We start from the raw sequence: 19183 nt of genomic DNA on the forward strand, positions 1-19183 counted from the left end.
TGGATGGATGGATGGATGGATGGATGGATGGATGGATGGATGGATGGATGGATGGATGGATGGATGGATGGATGGATGGATGGATGGGTAGATCTTTATACAGCTTTTGCTAATAGGGATGCTCCGATCAGGATTTTTGTAGTCAATACCGTGTACAGATTCCTTGTCATGGTGATCAACAAATACTGAGTACTGATTCTAATGCTTTAAGCTTTATAATGCATTAAAGCACATTTAAATGATACTTAAGCAGTGGTGTAAAGTAACACATTATAAATACTCAAATGACTGAAATTAAGTAGTTTTTCTCAGGAACTGTAATTTACACTTTTGCTCACTTTTACTGCACTTTTACTCCACTACTTTCCTTCAACATGCAGTCACTACTTTATTTATTTTGTCTATGGTGATTAGAAAAATCTGTCTTCAGATTCCTGTCCAATCAAATCGCACATAGAACGTTCATCATAATGAACTACTTCAAGACATGGGCGATTTATAATTGCAGCAAACTGTTTGGAAGCATTAAAAGTGTAGAAGATGTCCAAAAACATTAGAAACTGAACTAGAGACTGTTTACCTCAATGCTGTGGGACATTGCATTTTGTTTGGAAATGTAAATCAGGTTGACATCAAAACACAACGTCAGGCCGACATCAACGTCCAACCTAAAATCAACCGAATATTAATATCTAATATTGTTGTAGCTTGATGGTATTTGGACGTTACTACTATGACGTCTATCAGATGTTGGATTTTGGTTGCCATACCTGATGAATAAATGTCAGTATTTTACGTCAATATAACCATGGCTTAAGATGTCGGCTCAACATTGGACTTTGGTCACTTTCCAACACAACCTAAAATCAACCAAATATCAACATTATTTGACGTCATTACTGGACATCAAAATAATATTGTCTTTAGACGCTGGCTATACAATGAATTTTGGTCACCTTTCTTCATGACCTAAATCTAACCCAATATTAACATCTTATGACATTGTGTGCCTGCTGAGCAATAACTAAATGCACTACAGAATGTTACGTTTACACACAAAACAAATGACATGTAAATGCATCAGCTTTTTACAGCGTAATGCTTACTTCTCACTACTCTTGAGTACCTTTGAAAGATCTACTTTTTACTTATACTTTCAGTAATATTTACAACAGATACTTTTACTCTACATTTTAGGCAAGTAATGCTACTTTTACTTAAGTATGATTTTTCACCACTGTTCTTAAGTGGAGATCTCAGGATGTTGCCTATAATCCCTTAAACACATTTATTTTTACCATTTAGAAGTGAACATAAAGATTTTTTGTGGCCAGAAGCAGCTTTACAGAAAATAACAAAACAAAGATATAAAAATTAGTTAGAAAAATTACAAACAATTGCTTCCGTCGTGCCACAGCAGCTCAAAACACGGTAAATAAAATGGTTGCACTTGCAACAAAGAGACCATCACTTGTGAGTTGCACCAATAGATTGTATAAACAGTAATCACACCGCATCAGTATATTTTTTTGCAGTTGTGATGCGAGCCAGTCAATCGTTCATGCCTCCACACATGTTGTGGCTGGCTCATAATCTTGTTTAAATTTGTATTTTCATTTGAATAGTATGACAAACGTTCATATTTTACAGTTGTCGGATGTACAGATTGGTAGACAACACCATTTTCCACATAGTGTGACTCAAGGCTTTGTTCTAGGCCCCCAGCATTTGTGGCAATGATGCATACAGTATTGTTATTCAACAACATGCTAACTGTTCAGCTTATATTACAAATACATTTTAAATCCGGTGTGTGGATAGTTTAACCTGATAGTAGACTTTTGTTTGACCCAGTCTTCCATATTCATTTTTTGACCAGGATTTATAAACTAATTTCGAGCGGATCACATGCTTATGATTGCTTGCAGCCGGCCCTGCATTATTCAATTTATGATTCACCTATCAGATGATTCCTAAGTCACTATACGTACCCTAAGTTCCATATGACAGCCATCTTCATTTTGAAGAATCCCCCTTCCACTCCTACTCCTCCACCTTTCCTAGATGGGTGGCACGGTGGCCCAGTGGTTAGCACCGTTGCCTCACAGCAAGAACGACAATGGTTCTAGTCCTTACGAAGCCAGCCAGGTTCTCCCCATGCTCATAGGTTTCCCCTGGGTTGCCTGGTTTCCTCCCACCGTCAAACAAATGCACCCCTAAGTTAATTGACTAATCCAAATCGCCACCATAGACATGCTCCTAGTAACTAGTTACCTCTTAAGATCACTCAATCACTATCTGTTCATTAGTTTCTACAGCAAGGAAGTTCTCGAGACCTACCTGAGCTCAAACTCCCCTCTCGTCTTGCAAACTGGTGGGAGCCCCGAGCTCGAGGATCTTATGAGCTCAGGGCTCTCTCCCGGGAAAGCATTCCAAACAAGCTTTATAATCAATCATCAGCAAAATGTGAACTCTTGAAATGGTTGTGAGGTGTAGATTTTAATGGAAGTGAACAACATGTTACTAGTTGTTGCCAGACAATCACGCCAGACAAGAGCTCCAGTTTTAAAAAATGTGTATACAACGCTTGCTGTTGTAAGTCTATTCCTCACACTCTCGTTTTCAACTGTGTAAAACTCAATATGGTGTTCAGCCTGACTAAGGTCTATAACGCATTTTTCACTGTATGATCTATCAAACCCAATGAATAAAATGCATTGGTGAAATCCTGTTAGTTCAGGTCTCTGATTATTTATCAGTTGTCAATAAATGGTCTAGTATTTCCACTTTTATGCATCTAAATCAAGAATCCTTGCAGTGCAGGAAAAAAAAAAAATGTCTGGGCGGGGTAATAAATCAGAAACAGATTAATTATTACAATAATATTTACTTGTGCTGTAACATATAAATTCATCTACTCACCTTCCTCCCCCTGAGGCCTTGGGTGACATGGCAGTGTTATAAATCACAAACCCTAAAGAGGATTGTGATATTTCTCTCTTCTGCAGGATTGTGTGTTTGCTGAATGATGCCACAGGGTACCGTGTACAGGAAGCCCAAGTAGAGGTTTGCGTGAGAGACTGTGTGGCCGACTACAGAGCCCTCTCACCAAGGGCTTTCACGTTTGTGGTGAGCATCTAAGAGTCCGAAGACACTTAATCCTACATATTAATTCAGATTTTGCTGTCTTTTTGCTGTGTTTTTATCTTATATCCAGTATAATATTGTTAGATTATCATATTATTATTACTTGAGAAGCAAAATGACAAGATTTTAAACATTGAATTTTTTTAGAAATTACAGAAAAAATACACTAGCATCAAATTTACAGTCAGTCACATGTTAAAATCACACATTAAATGGGAAATGGAAAATTTTATGGTAACAAAAAACTCCACATGAAAAATGTCACAAAACCTTACACTGAAAGGGATAGTTTAACCAAAATAGAAAATGTTGCTTTTTCCAAACCAGTTTTTGTTGTTGTTGTTGGTCTTTTGAGCACAAAAAAAAAAACGATATTATGAAGAATGTTGGAAACTATCCCATTTGTTTTTCCTATTATAGATGTCAATGGTTACAGGTTTCTAGTGTTTTTTCAATATGTTGTCCTTTGTGTTCAGCAGTTGAAAGGAACTGAAACAGGTTTGGAACAAGTGAATAACATTTAAATGATGACAGAATTTTCATTTATGTGTGAACTATCCCTTTAAATTTTGTTTTGCATATGTGATTTAAGCATACAATAAAAGGCACATGTGTCAAATTAGAGGAATTTCTACTGTATCTGAAAGCAGATTAAAATATATAGTGTTGGAGAAAGAAATGAATTTTCTTGTTGCTTTAGGTTTATTTTCCAAGCAATGCTTTCTTCAATATTTAATTTTTCTACCTTAGACGCCATATTTCGCCCGTGTCCAGCCTGCTCAGGGACCCCTTTCAGGAGGAACCAGAATCACAATCGAAGGAAACCATCTCAACGCCGGCAGCTCTGTTGCGGTCAATATTGGACGTCACCCGTGCCACTTTAAAAAGTGAGTGTTTCTCTTCTATTCATATTTTGTGCCAAACTTCCACCACATTTTCTACCAGGATAAATGAATCACTTAACAATGGAATAACGCTTCAGAAAATGCTTAACGGAAAGGCAAGATGCGCATACATTTTGAAAATACACATAAAAACTAACTAATAATAATAATTTAGTTTATTTATAAATGTTGCCTCTCTGGACACCCAGTGTTGCCTTAGAACAAACATGCCAAAAACAATTAATAAAGCCGATGAGTGGGACTATGACTTAAAGTTGCAATCAGAATTAATAACCCCCCTGAATTATTAGCCCCCCTGATTATTTTTTTCTCCAATTTCTGTTTAACGGGGAGAAGACTTTGTCAACACATTTCTAAACATAATAGTTTTAATAACTCATCTCTAATAACTGATTTATTTTATATTTGCCATGATGACAGTAAATAATATTTGACTAGATATTTTTCAAGACACTTTTATACAGAATAAAGTGACATTTAAAGGCTTAACTAGGTTATTTAAGTTAACTAGGCAGGTTAGGGTAATTAGGCAAGTTATTGTATAATGATGGTTTGTTCTGTAGACTATCGAAAAAATATAGTTTAAAGGGGCTAATAATTTTGTCCCTTAAATGGTGATTAAAAAAAATTAAATGTTTTTTATTCTAGCCAAAATAAAACAAATAAGACTTTCTCCAGAAGAAAAACTATTATCGGACGTACTGTGAAAATTCCCTTGCTTTGTTAAACATCATTTGAGAAATATTTAAAAAAAGAAAAAAAATCAAACTGAGTTTTATAATTCTCACTTCAACTGTATATTACTGCTACAGAAAACTGTACGAACGTACACAGAAAAAAGACAGTAATCGTAACAATGATAATAACATAACAGAGCAAGTTTAATTATATTATGAATACATATAAAACAGTAAAAATAAAATAAAAAAGTAAATAAAAATAAAACAATAACACAAATACAGCAATAATAAAGGAGGACTAATGTATCCGGGATATTTAATAATTATGGAAATATTCCAAGAATGTCACTTTTCTTGTTTTTAACCAAAAAGTCATTTACACATCAATTTTAATTAAAAACTGTCAAAAGGAAGGATGCGTATTCGCTAATTTTGGTTTGTGAGTAAAATATTTCCTATACAAAATAAAGAAGTTAATTATGTAGATCTCTGGTATTTTGGTTTTTTTGTTTATAGTAACAAATAATATCTTATAATCGAAAGGGACTGGAAGAAACAAAGTAATTATGTACATAACTACAATGGAAACGCTGAAGTCCCATTGAAGAAATAGGTGCAATGGGATCAAACCACATGGGACTGACCACATTATAAAATACACTCACTGGCCACTTTATTAGGTACACCTGTCCAACTGCTCGTTAACGCCAATTTCTAATCAGCCAATAAAAAGGCTGCAACTCAATGCATTTAGGTATGTAGACATGGTCAAGACGATCTGCTGCATTTCAAGCTGATCATCAGAATGGGGAAGAAAGAAGATTCAAGTGACTTCTAACGTGGCATGGTTGTTGGTGGCAGACGGGCTGGTTTGAGTATTTCAGAAACTGCTGATATACTGGGATTTTCACCCACAACCATCTCTAGGGTTTACAGAGAATGATCTGAAAAGAGAAAATATCCAGTGAGTGGCAGTTCTGTGGACGCAAATGCCTTGTTGATGCCAGAGGTCAGAGGAGAATCCAGCAATATCAATAGTAACTCAAATAACCACTCTTTACAACCGAGATATGCAGAAGAGCATCTCTGAATGCACAGCACGTCCAATTTTAAGGCGCGACTCACCTCAGACTGGTTTCTTGAACATGAACGTGAGTTCATTGTACTCAAATGGTACCTTTTTGATGTGGTGGAACGGGAGATTCGCATCATGGATGTGCTGCCGACAAATCGGCAGCATCTCCTTGATGTTATCATGTCAATAGGAACCATAATATCTGAGGAATATTTCTAGGACCAAGGATTAAGGCAGTTCCGAAGGGGAAAGTGGTTCCATTCTAGTAGAAAGGTGTACCTAATAAAGTGGCCGGTGAGTGTACAGTATGTTGTTTTGGTCATTCTAAAATGCCAGTTTCTATCTTCAAAATAGTTCAGTATTATTACATCCATAACAAAAAGACACAAAGAGCGGTTTCGCACCTCTAAAAGCCACCACAGGTCTTTCTCTTTTAAAGTTAAATCCTTTTGTAAAACCTAATGTGTTATTATGGATAGTGACTTTAAACTGGATAAACAGATTAACTCGGTAATTAAAGCTTTTTTTTTCCAGTTGAGGCAATTATATAAACTCAAGTCTTTTTTTGTCTTTTAGCGACTTTGAAAGGGTGATACATATTTTTATCTCAACCCGGCTAGATTATTGTAATGCCCTCTATGTGGGTATTAGCCAGACCTCCATTACTCGTCTGTAAAGGATGCAGAATGCTGCTGCTCGTTTGCTGACGGGGGCACACCAACGAGAGCTCATTACACCCATATTGGCTTCTTTTCATTGGCTTCGTCTACAGTGTAGGATACATTTTAAAATTTTAGTTTTGATGTTTAAATGCCTAAAGGGACTTAGCACCAAAATACTTGTCTTCATTAATCCAATTGTACACTCCATCAAGAACACTTAGATGTACTGATCAGCTACTTTTGGCTGTTCCACACGCAAGGTTAAAAACCAGGGGGGACCGTGCCTTTGCAGTGGTGGCCCCCAAACTTTAGAATAATGTGCCTCTCCATGTTAGACAGGCTGCAACCCTTTCTGTTTTCAAATCTAGTCTTAAAACCCACTTTTACTCTTTGGCTTTTAATACTATATGAGAGTCATAGATACCTGTATATACACTAGATATCGCATACGGACCCTGAGCATGCGTCAATCGCGCCGCCATATTTATACAGTGCTCCCAGGACAAGTGCTATTCAACCGCACTCGTCAAGACAGTGTTACTACGTGAAGATGCTAAACGTTAGCGCTATCTATGGGTGTAGGAACAAACAAACAAGGAAAACAAAGCACAAAGGCAAAACATTTTATAGGTAAGATTTAGTTTTTTACGTTTTTGTATGATATGAACTTTTGTGCTAAACAGCTAACGTTATTGATGATAATACAGTCACTTACTGCATTCACCATAAGGCAAGTTATACCAACTCGCACTAAACACTGGGCTTATGTTAGTTTTGTTGAATAAAATCAGCAAACAATGCAAGAGAAATATGACAACGAGATGCTGCGCTGCCAGAAACTTGTATTATTGTCGGCTAGTGAAGGAGTCGTTCATAACAGAGATTCATTCTCATTCTCAAATGGCGGCTCTATTGATGCATTACTTCCAATAGACATTAACAGGGTAGGCAACATCTAATGTATATATCTATGTATGAGAGTCATGTGTCTGTTGTATTTGTCCTTTGTTTTAGTTGGTGTGTATGTGTGTACAGCACGTTGATAAGCACTTGTTGTTTTTAGCAAGCGTTTCATAAATAAACTTTGACTTGACTTGATGACACAGGTCATTTATTAAAAAAGAAAAAGGTCCCTCAGTGGCTTCTCTGTTGGAGGAGACAAGTGACATTTTTATTTTTAATACTTTTGTCACCGGTTTATCAGGAAGAGACACTTTTGTTCTCTTTCAATTACTGAATAGAAACAATGTTTTATTCGCAAAAATGCTTTACACAATATTCTAGTTTGCGCATAATCTAATTCCCTTTGTATGGAAACACAGCTAACGTCAAATGCATCTGACTACAAATAAACCTCCACCTCATTTGACTGATCTAAAAGCGATACCATCCCGTGACCAGTCTAATAATAAAGCAAAAGCTCCAAAATATGAAAAGAGACGGAAAAAAAAAATCTGTTTGTCTCTTTGGCTGCCCTTCTGTCTGTCTTATTACCGTTTTATCTCTCCATCTGTCCGGCTTTCCTTTTAACTTGTGTTTCTGTCCGTCATATAGTTGCTGTTTGTTTATTTGACTGTTTTATATGCTCCATAGGCGACGTGCCAGTCGGTTTGATGGTTAGCCTGTTGGCTGTTTTGGTGTAGCATTTGCCAGCCTAGAGTCTCTGCTTGCTTGTTAATGCGGTCCTTTTTCTCTCGCTCTCTCTGCTTATTCGTCTGCCAAGTTGTCTTTATCTGTATCCCTGCAAAAAAAAAAAAAAAGCTGTCTTCCGGCATCTCACCTTAGCACGTCCACCTGTCAGTCCGTCAGTCAATACACCCAGATCTATTTTTTTTTAAACTCTTCAGTGTGTATCTACAGCATAAAGAGACACTTTGAAGGCAGGAACATCAGCCGCGTTATGGCACAGGCGGTCCCGGTCGATTGTGCGCTTCCGTTGGCGGACAGGGACAGTGAATGAGTGTTCCTGCCGTCCGCCTGTCTATCTGTAGCACCAGACCGCTCTGCATTGCAGCGGAGAATGAAAACATTGTCTCGCTGCCAAGTCTTCGACATGAGAGAGGGAAAGAATGAGGATTACCGCGGTTCTCGCTGACTGAGACGTCAGCCACACCTGGACACAGAGCCAGGGTTCACTTCAGAACGCCCCTGTCCTGTTCACCCACTGTGAGAGGACGCTATGCTTCAATCGAAATAAATGTTTCTTTATCTTTTAATCACCCTTAGACCATTCTAAACCTGTATGGCTTACAATTTTGGAGCACAAAAGGAGACGTTTTGAAAAATGTTCCTGCTGCTTGATTTTAAGTGAATCTTAAGGGAGTCACTAGAGTCACTTACCTATTTAAAATACTCAGAAAACATATGACTGTCATCATTTATTCACACTTACATCATTCTACATTAAAAAGTTACCTTTTTCTGTAAAATATAAAATGAGATGTTTTGTAGAATGTTCATCCTGTTTCCTTTTTTAGTAAATGTTAATGGAGTCACTAGAGGCATTTACCTCCTAAAAATACTCAGAAAATATATTACTGTCATCAATTATTCACATTTACATCATTCTACATTGAAAAGAGTTACCTTGTTCTTCAAAATATAAAAGGAGATGTTTTGTAGAAAGTTCATGCTGCTTTCTTTTCAGTGAATGTTAATGGAGTCACAAGAGGCATTTACCTCCTAAAAATACTCAAAAAACATATCACTGTCGTCATTTATTCACACTCACATCATTCTACATTTAAAAGTTACCTTTTTCTGTAAAATGTAAATGGAGACGCTTTGTAGAATGTTCATGCTGCTTGCTTTTCAGTAAATGTTAAGGAAGTCACTAGACGAATTTACCTCCTAAAAAGAGCACATACTGTAATATGTCTGTCTTCATTTATCTATTCTTCATTGATAAGAAGTTCTTTCTACTATCTAAGGAGACGTTTTGAAGAATGTTCATGCTGCTTGATTTACAGTGAAAGTTAGTGGAACCTCTAGAAACATTTACCTCAAAGATATGTCTGGTATCATGGACTCTTACTCGCATCTCTGCAAGTTTATAAGAGTTACTTTCTTATGCCGAACATGAAAGGAGACATTTTGATGAATGTTCAGGCTGCTTACTTTACAGTGACAGTTAGAGTCACTTGAGGCATTTACCTCCTAAAAAGACAATGAAAACAAACATATGCAATAATATCATTGACTCTCACTTACATTCATGCAAATTTATAAGTTCACGCTGTTCGCTTTAATACAATGAACGTTAAAGAGAGGCTAGAGGCGTTCAAACCTCAAAAGGCAATCATTAAATGAAATATTCTACATCATTCTTGCATCATTTTAAAGTTTTGAGGAAAGTTCAGGCTGCTTGCTTTTAACACAGTGTAAGTTAATTGAGACTAGGGGCTTCCATGCCAAAAAAAAAAAAAAAAAAAACTGAACCAATAGTTTACCCAACTATGAAAATTTGTCATCGTTTCTAACCCTCACATTGGTCCAAATGAGTAACACAAAATGAGATATTTAAAAGAATGTTCATGCTGCTCACTTTATTACAATTCATGAGAGTAGGAGAGATCAGGAAAGAGTAAGTGCATTTATATCACAGAAAGCAACAATTAAAGCCATAAATCACTCATATAATCAAAATTCTGTCCTTATTTACAGTACTTACACTCATATCACTTCAAATCTTTGAGAATTCTTTATTCAATGATAAGAGTAAAGGTTGTGAAAAATGTTTAGGCTGCTCTCTTTAGTGTAGTGAAATGAATGGAGACTAGGGGCCTTCATGTCACAAAATTCAATTTCTGTTATCATTTACTTCCCATCATGTCTTTTCATTCATCTATATAGATGATATAAAGACTTCCTTTCTTTTGTGGAAAATAAATGAAGATGTTTTAAAGTGTGTTCAGGCTGCTCATTAAAATTTTCATGTCCCAGAGAGCAAGAATTAAAAAGAATTATTCACTCATATAATAAAAATTCTGCACTCATTTAAAGTACCTACACTTACATCATTTCAAATTTTTGAGGATTCTTTATTTGATGATAAAAGTAGAGGTTGTGAAAAATGTTCAGGCTGCTCTCTTTAATATAGCGGAATGGATGGAGACTAGGGGCATTTGTGTTACAAAATTAAATATCTGTTATCATTTACTTCCCATCATGTCTTTCTATTCATGTATATAAATGATATATAGACTTCCTTTCTTCTGTGGAAGATAAATGAAGATGTTTTAAAGAGCGTTCAGGCTGCTCATTTTAATTTGTATGTCCCAGAAAGCAAGAATTAAAATAATTATTCAGTCATATAATTAAAATTCTCTACTCGTTTGAAGTACTTACCCTCACATCGTTTCAAATCTTTGAGGATTCTTTATTCGATGATAAAGGCAGATGTTTTGAAAAACGTTCAGGCTGCTCTCTATGATACTGTGGAATGAATGGAGTCTTTCCATTCATCTAAATAGATGATATATACACTTCCTTTCTTCTGTGGAAGACAAAAGAAGATGTTTTAAAGAGTGAGCTTGATTTAATACAGCAGAAAGACTGGAAACTAGGGCATTGATGTCACAAAAAGTCTTAACTAAAGTTCAGTCAAATATTATTGTCATAATTTATACACCTTCACATTGTACCACACCATTATAGCTTTTAAAATAAGTTATTTTGAAGAACAAAGGAAACCAAATAACATTGGCGCTCATTGAAATATATATTAAACAATCTAACTTCCGCATTCCCAATACTGGGTTGTGGCTGGAAGGGCATCTGCGGTCTAAAACTTATGCTAGAATAGTTGGTGGTTCATTCCACTGTGGCGACCTCTGAAATATAGACTAAGCTGAAGGAAAATTAATGAATAAATAAACTTCAGCAAAAATTATGCTGGGTAATTGACATAATTGTATTATATTTATGTGTTTGGTAGGTTATCCTATTATTCATGCCACAGAACATGAGCACCTCCAGTCTCTTTGTCTATTTGTCTACTCCATGTTAAATACACATATTTAAAACCATTAAAATATAGCATCGTATGAGCAATAGACTAAAATTGCATTCATTTCATCATCAACTCTTGCTCGATAGCCGTCGTTCATATTGCATTGAAAAGAGCAGGTCGAACATTTTGTCAAACATCTGTTTTTGTGTTTTACTAAAGAAATGATGTCAAACGTGTTTCAAAAGATGTGAGATCTTCATTTTCATGTGAGCCATTGCTTTCAGACGCCTGCTTCTTTTCTCGTGCCTGCTTTCTGTCTTTCCATTCATAATATCCAGCGAATTCATATTCAAATGTATTCTACATGTCTGTAATCCAAATTACATATTTAAAATGCTAAATCTCTGAGAAAATATCCCAAAGCAATGATTGCGTTTTGAACTTCATTCCGCTGAATATCCATGTATTTTACCTTTGAGGAAATTTGTGGCTTATCCGCACCACAACTAGTCTCTTTTTGCACTCTTCCATCTATTTCTTTTTTTTTTTTGTATGTTTGTAACAACCACCTTGTCAAAATATGTGCAGTCTTCTGAGGATTTCTGGGGTGTGCATCTTGAAAAGCGTTCCCATGGCAACGTACTAAGGGGATGTGCATGGAGATTGCAGGCACGTCTCCAGTACAGGAGGAGAGACTCAGCCAGACAGACAGAGAAAAAGAGACCCGGAGTCTTTGATATCCATATGCTTGTTAAGACAAATGATGGAGCTTCATCAAACATGCGGAAAAAAAGGTTCTCTGAAGTATCTTAAAATTTGCTACATTGTTTGGTGGGACGTAGTTTCAACCTAAACATTAAAGATGATAAAGCAATTAAAGCAGGCGTCACGGTGGCACAGTGGGTAGCACGATCGCCTCACAGAAAGAAGGTCACTGGTTTGAGCCTCAGCTGGGTCAGTTGGCATTTCTGTGTGGAGTTTGCATGTTCTGCCCGTGTTCGTTTGGGTTTTCTCCGGGTGCTCTGGGTTTCCCCACAAGTCCAAAGTCACGTGATACAGGTGAATTGTGTAAGCTAAATTGTCAGTAGTTTATGTGTGTGAATGAGTGTGTATGGATGTTTCCTTGTGATGGCCTGCAGCTGGAAGGGCAACCACTGCGTAAAACATATGCTGGATAAGTTTGCGGTTCATTCTGCTGTGGCGACTTCAGATTAATAAAGGAACTAGGCCAAAAAGAAAATGAATGAATGAATAAAAGCAATTAAAGGGCACCTAGTTTACCCCTTTTTAAAGATTTCATATTAATATAATGGTTCTTCTGAGTGTGACAGTTTAGGCTCAGTTCAAAGCACAATTAAAATATTTTTTTTTATTGTGATGTGTTACAGTGTCATTTTGGGGGTGTGCACAGGTCGAAATTAGTTTCGACTTCCCAACTTAATAAGGGGGCGGAGCCAAGAGCTCCCCTTCTTTATGTATGGCAACAGGTATGTAGACGGAGAGAAGCAACATGAGTGAGAGGACCAGCATTCAGCCGTACATGTACAACCCGGACCCAAGCAGAGACTAATGTTGAGGAATCAATATTCCTAATTTGCCAGAATGTGTCAGAGTGGTAGTTACAAAATCATTTGTTTCTGTAGAGTTTTAAGACGCTTTGTAACGATGCACGTGTTATCCGTATAGGGATGCAATGATTAACCGCTTTCCCTATTAACCACGCTTTAATTCATCACGGTTAATTAATCATAAAGGCTTCTCAAAACCGTACTACTGCATGGAATAAAACTGCAGCAACTAAAAGTTATGCTAACTGTGTGCTAGTTTAAAGTTCCGAGCTTGTACAACTAGACTAATAACCACGCACACTGAATAAGGCATTTGGATCGAGCATTTGCTGCGCGTTTATTCAGTTGTTTATGTTGTGAGAATTTGCAGCGTTTGCTGTCAAATTGTCGAAGATCGTTTGGCATTTGTATTGGTTTAAACATGCTAATACTAAGACCCCCCCCCCACTCCACCAAAAAATGTAAAATTTAAAGGATGACTTTGAATATACTGTAATACCATATAAATGTATTTACATGCTGTTCAGCTGATTCTTTTCTGTCATTTATCCTCTGTTGTCTGTAGGCGGAGTTCAAAGGAAATTGTGTGTGTGACCCCGGCCGGCGTGAATGCAGTAAGTACTCCGGTTATGGTGGACATTGACTCTGCTGAGCTGAGGAACCCAGAGGTGAAGTTTAACTACACAGATGACCCCACTGTCCTGAAGATTGACCCGGACTGGAGCATCGCTAGGTAGGTAACACAACTGTGTTGTTTACAGTATTAAAATACAAAAACTGAGACATCAAAATGCAGTGGAAGAACGACTTCAATATTATGCTGGAATCATGGCTTTGCAGTTTGGATTTTTCACAGCACCTATGTTCTTTTTATCTTGTATTTTTGTCATGATTTACATTTAAAAATGTTATTCAGAGTGACAATATTGTTTTTTAATGTTCCTTTAAGAGTGACAATTTAACTACAGTGGTTCAAATTGTAATACTGCCGAAAGACTTAAAAGGTTATCAGTGTGATGATGTAAAACACTTCTAGCCAAGCCACCCTTTGCAGTCTTATACCAAAGACGAAAATCAGCGCAGTTATAACAGCTATTTATGTGGGAGAGCATTGCTACTGTATTATGTGACTATATTGTATTGAAATGTGGTGCAGTTAAGTGTTAAGTGTTTAAATCAAAATAATTCACAGAATACTTAATGGTAAAACTATTTAATAGCTATGTTTTGCTTCGGTTACAGTTGAATCAGTTACAAAATAACTGTGTGACATGATAAAAAAAATATGAAATTATAAAAATATGTAATATTATGTGCACTGCGCTTGAATGTAATAAGTTTGCAGAGAGAATAGAAAAGACCCAGAGCTAAGAGCTAAGCTAAGTTATCTAGTTTTATCTCTTCCTTGGCCATGTGACCAAACTGAAGTACTCAGTCAATTCAAATTGACCAATCAAGATGGAGCTTCATCATTATGTGACTTTGCAATCTGTAAGAACCTTTTTTAGAGAAAAAGACATGGTTTGCAACAGAAATGCATATGATCATTCTCATCTATTACACCAAAACATCTTGTTGTGCATATTTTTAAGACAAGAATCATTTGATGACCTATTTATAGACTTCATGGATCACAGTGCAGACCCAAAATCTTAGTTAAAGGGACAGTTCACCCAAAAATTTAACAAAAATTTACTCGCTATTTAATCACCCTTGTGTAGTTTCAAACCATTATAAGTTTCTTTCTTCTGTTGAACACTAAAGAAGATATTTTGGAGACCTGTAGCCATTGACTTCCATAGTAGAAAAAGCAAATATTATGGACGCCAATGGTTACAGGTTTTTTAGAATATCTTCTTTCGTGTTCAACAAAGGAAAGAAACTTATAATGGAATGAAGTGAGTAAAGGATGAGCATGATGACAGATTTTTAATTTCATCCATGTTTGAAGACGAACTTTTTTCCAAGACTAAGACGAGACAAAGATGGGATGACATGGATATCATTAGATACTAACAGTGGCTGCATCAGCATGTAATATCATTGACAAAAAATGACTCCAATTCATTCAAAAAGATTAAAACTAAGCATCATTAATTTCGGTTCTAATCCGCTCGACTGCTGAATTTTGCTTTTCATTCATTAGATGAGCGGATCAGAGCTGCAGCAGACCTGTCCTGTTTCTATTTGTTTTAAGCTACTTGCAATGAACATTTTTCATGCTTGTTTTTATTGATGAAATGAACTCTGGCCAAAATATGAATTAATTGTGATTTAAACCCTTGTACTTTGTCCTTCAATCCACTAGATTTTACCACAAGGTGTTTTTAATCATTTAAAATATGATCAAATTCAGTATATACCTTTTTTTATGCAGTATTTTGATGACCAAATCAGAGAGTACTGTCAGAATACACTAAATATTCCTTTAAAAACTGAAAACTTAAATACGTTTTATTATTAAATTACATCTGATTTTAAAAATAAATACATACATTTGATTCAATGAAACATATATTTGTTATGATCACCAGTGATCTAGCGGCTGCAGTTCATTGGTAAACTCACACTTTCACGTGGACTGCAATTCTGTCACTTTACGAACTACAAGTCCAGTCATGCACTTCGTACACACACCTGTTCCAGTGTTCCTCTGATTACACAGACACACAGCTGGGAGCTGTTCAAGTACTGATTACATGGATATAGAGCACACTCACACACAGACTTGGCTGAGTCTTTTGTAATGTGAGGGACACTGACGATGAGTTGAGGATCCAAATGCAGGTTTATTATGAGAATGGTCAGGTAAGCAATGGTTAAAACAGGGGCAAACAGATGCATGCAGGGAAACCAGAATCATGGTCAATAAACAGGAGAATGGTAAGTATAGGCAGAAAGCAATGTAAACAAACAGAACAAATCAAAGATCAAACACGGCAAGGCAAAGAACAAGCGTTGTAATGTTCACAATACAGTATAACACGACTTGGCAAAGTCTGTGTGTGCTGTAAATTTAGTCTGTGCAATCAGTCCTTGAGTGTCATCAAAAGACAACTGGAACAGGTGTGTATGTGTGGTGCATGACAGGATTTGTGGTCCTGAGTGACAGTGAAGGATTCCCAATGATCTACAAGCATAGAACTCTGGTGATTCTGACAATATTACACAAACTAACAATGCTGATAAAGTTGATCCCCCTGATCATCAAAGTATAATTCACACCTTGATATTAATAATAATTGAATGCTTTTCATTTGGACACTACTCTTTTCAAATACATTTGTTATGCATCTTAATGTCATGTGAGAATCACAGCTTCAAATCATCATTTTCAATCATTTCTCTACTTTCGCCCTTAATAAAAACAACAAAATTAAAACCATAGCAATTGTCTCTACCTTGCCAAAGCAAGTCAAAACAACAAAGAAGTAATAAAAATCAATGCAGAGCTATTTGTGCTTTTCTCTTGACGCGTGAGCAGAACTCATTACGAGCTTGAGAAACGCGCTTGTTTTTAGCTGTCCTCAGATCAGACGTGTGTTACCGGCGTCCTGTCAGCTGGGGGGGGGTTTGCAGTTTTCCCAGGGAGGAGCAGCGATTTGCACTAAAGCATGTCTGGCCTGTCGGTGTCGAGGGTGAAATAAAAACAAGCAGTCTATAGAAACCCCATCAGCGGTGTCAGACGGGGCAGGCGGGATGGAGCACTTATCACCTGCGGGTTATAGACTGAACGCTTTAAAAGCCTGTAGATGAAAAGAAGCTCTCGACGCTCGCTCTCCCGCACTCCGTCTGTGTTTTTCTATCACTCACTTTCTTATTTACCTTTGTGCGGTGTCAGCGCTCCGTCTCGGAGAGCAAAAAGGTGGGAAAAATAAAATGTAAAGCTATACGGCGAAGCTTTTGACGTCATGCTTCGAAGACGTCTGTGGGTCTAATAGTGGCTTGTTCATGTGTTCATTATAGTTTTGAAGGACTTTTAATCTATCTATCTATCTATCTATCTATCTATCTATCTATCTATCTATCTATCTATCTATCTATCTATCTATCTATCTATCTATCTATCTATCTATCTATCTATCTATCTATCTATCTATCTATCTATCTATCTATCTATCTATCGGTCTGTCTGTCTGTCTGTCTGTCTGTCTGTCCGTTCATCTGTCCGTCCGTCCGTCATTTTTTCCATCCATCCATCTATCCATGTGTCCAGCCATCCGTCCGTCCGTCCGTCCGTCTATCCGTCTGTCTGTCTGTCTGTCTGTCTGTCTGTCTGTCTGTCATTCTGTCAATCATTCTATATCTATCATTTTCTTTCCATCTATCTATCTATCTATCTATCTATCTATCTATCTATCTATCTATCTATCTATCTATCTATCTATCTATCTATCTATCTATCTATCTATCTATCTATCTATCTATCTATCTATCTATCTATCTATCTATGTATCTGTCTATCTGTCTGTCTGTCTGTCTGTCTGTCTGTTTATCTATCTATCTATCTATCTATCTATCTATCTATCTATCTATCTATCTATCTATCTATCTATCTATCTATCTATCTATCTATCTATCTATCTATCTATCTATCTATCTATCTATCTATCTATCTATCTATCTATCTAAACAAATAAATACATAACTGTGATGTATAATGTTTAATATAAATAATAATATGTACTTTTGTCATTTGACCATTTGTAAATTTGTACATCTACAGTTTTTTTTTCTCAGTGGCTTTGGTGTATTTTTCACAACACTATTTACATTTGCACAACAGTTAATGCATTTCTCAAAAAAATGAGAACAAACTGCAAAACCTAGTTGATAACCTGCAAAAGCGAGTCACTCGCTCAAAATGAATAGCTCATTCCTGAAAAGCAAGTATTCATGTCAATAAAAGTGTCAGTGTCATCAAGATAAAAAGTTCTGACAGCATTGTTAATGAACAAGGTAGTCAAATGGCTTTGTCGTGTTTTCATTATGATGGTTTAGTCTATAAGTTTTTTTTTTCCAATGCAAATTAGTCAGATTTTGGTGACTCTTTCTGAAAAAGCTCAAGACAGCACATTATACTATTAGCACAGCCGTTTGAAAACTACAGTAAAGTTAGACATCACTGCATTTAGTGAGCTATGTGAATACAAGACACTGAATATGTATGTTTCACATTTTTAATGCATATGCTCTTTGCAATTCTAATATATTCACAGTATTGTGCAAAAGTATAAAAACACCCTTATTTACAACTAACATAAACTTCCTTTGGGTAGAGAGCTGTGCTCTAAACTATTTTGCAGGACATATTAGAACTGAACCTACAACATACACAGGTCTGTAAATCATTCATGAAATTGTTTAATTTAGAAGACATTTTCAGGAAAAAAAAAAAGATTACATTTTTTTATAAAGTTAGCTTGACAGATTTTGACACCTATTTTGTATGTAATGAGTAATGAACTGAGGACTATTAGTTTTATATGGAATGATTATTCAGCATTCACAATTGTAGTTAATTTTGACTGACATGACATAAATAAATGAAAATGTTATAAAACAGCAGAGGGTTTTATGAAAGCAATTGATGCATGTCCAAAAGCATGTGTAATTTGTTTGAAGGAATGAGAAACTGCTACTATGATGTGCACAAATGAGAAATGCATTAACTGTTGTGCAAATGTAAATAGTGTTGTGAGAAATGCACCAAACTGACTGAGAAAAACTGTAATGCTATATTTAAACTAAATAAATGCATGGATGTAGTTATATTTTTATGTAATGTAACTTAAATAATTTTGACTTAAAATATTACAGATTTATTTTTTTTACAATTATTTTGTGTTTACTTTTTAGACATTTTTCCCTTTATTATTTAAAAAAAATTAACAAAATTGTGTTGTTCTTGTGAAAAAAATGAAAAATAATAATAATAACAATAATAATAACAACAACAAAAAATACATATTGGGGAAAATAATTGTGAATACAAATATATGAGTCAAAACTGTAGGCATTAAGATATAGATTGTGTATAGCTTTTGACATTGAGAAAAAGGGGGAAAATACATCTATAATCTAGAAATAATTATTGAGCTGAATCAACACAATTCTGTAGTTTTTTTGGGTGACGACTTGATTGTTTTATCATTCCACTTAAATTTGTAAAAGCAGTTCAGTTAACTTTTGTTG

At 35.9% G+C, this 19183-nt stretch overlaps 1 protein-coding gene across 2 annotated transcripts in view; it reads left to right on the plus strand.

Moving 5' to 3' along the window:
- The window catches only part of plxna1a (plexin A1a), a 423762-nt gene that overhangs the window by 328440 nt on the left and 76139 nt on the right, over positions 1-19183 (plus strand). For both annotated transcript variants that reach the window (XM_087307529.1, XM_087307530.1), the window contains exons 14-16: positions 3009-3129; positions 3898-4034; positions 13554-13721. In XM_087307529.1, the coding sequence (XP_087163655.1) occupies positions 3009-3129; positions 3898-4034; positions 13554-13721 (426 nt within the window). The remainder of the gene's footprint in view (positions 1-3008; positions 3130-3897; positions 4035-13553; positions 13722-19183) is intronic.

This window comes from Danio rerio, chromosome 23 (genome assembly GCF_052040795.2).
Source record: "Danio rerio strain M-AB ecotype USA chromosome 23, GRCz13ab, whole genome shotgun sequence".
NCBI lineage: Eukaryota > Metazoa > Chordata > Actinopteri > Cypriniformes > Danionidae > Danio > Danio rerio.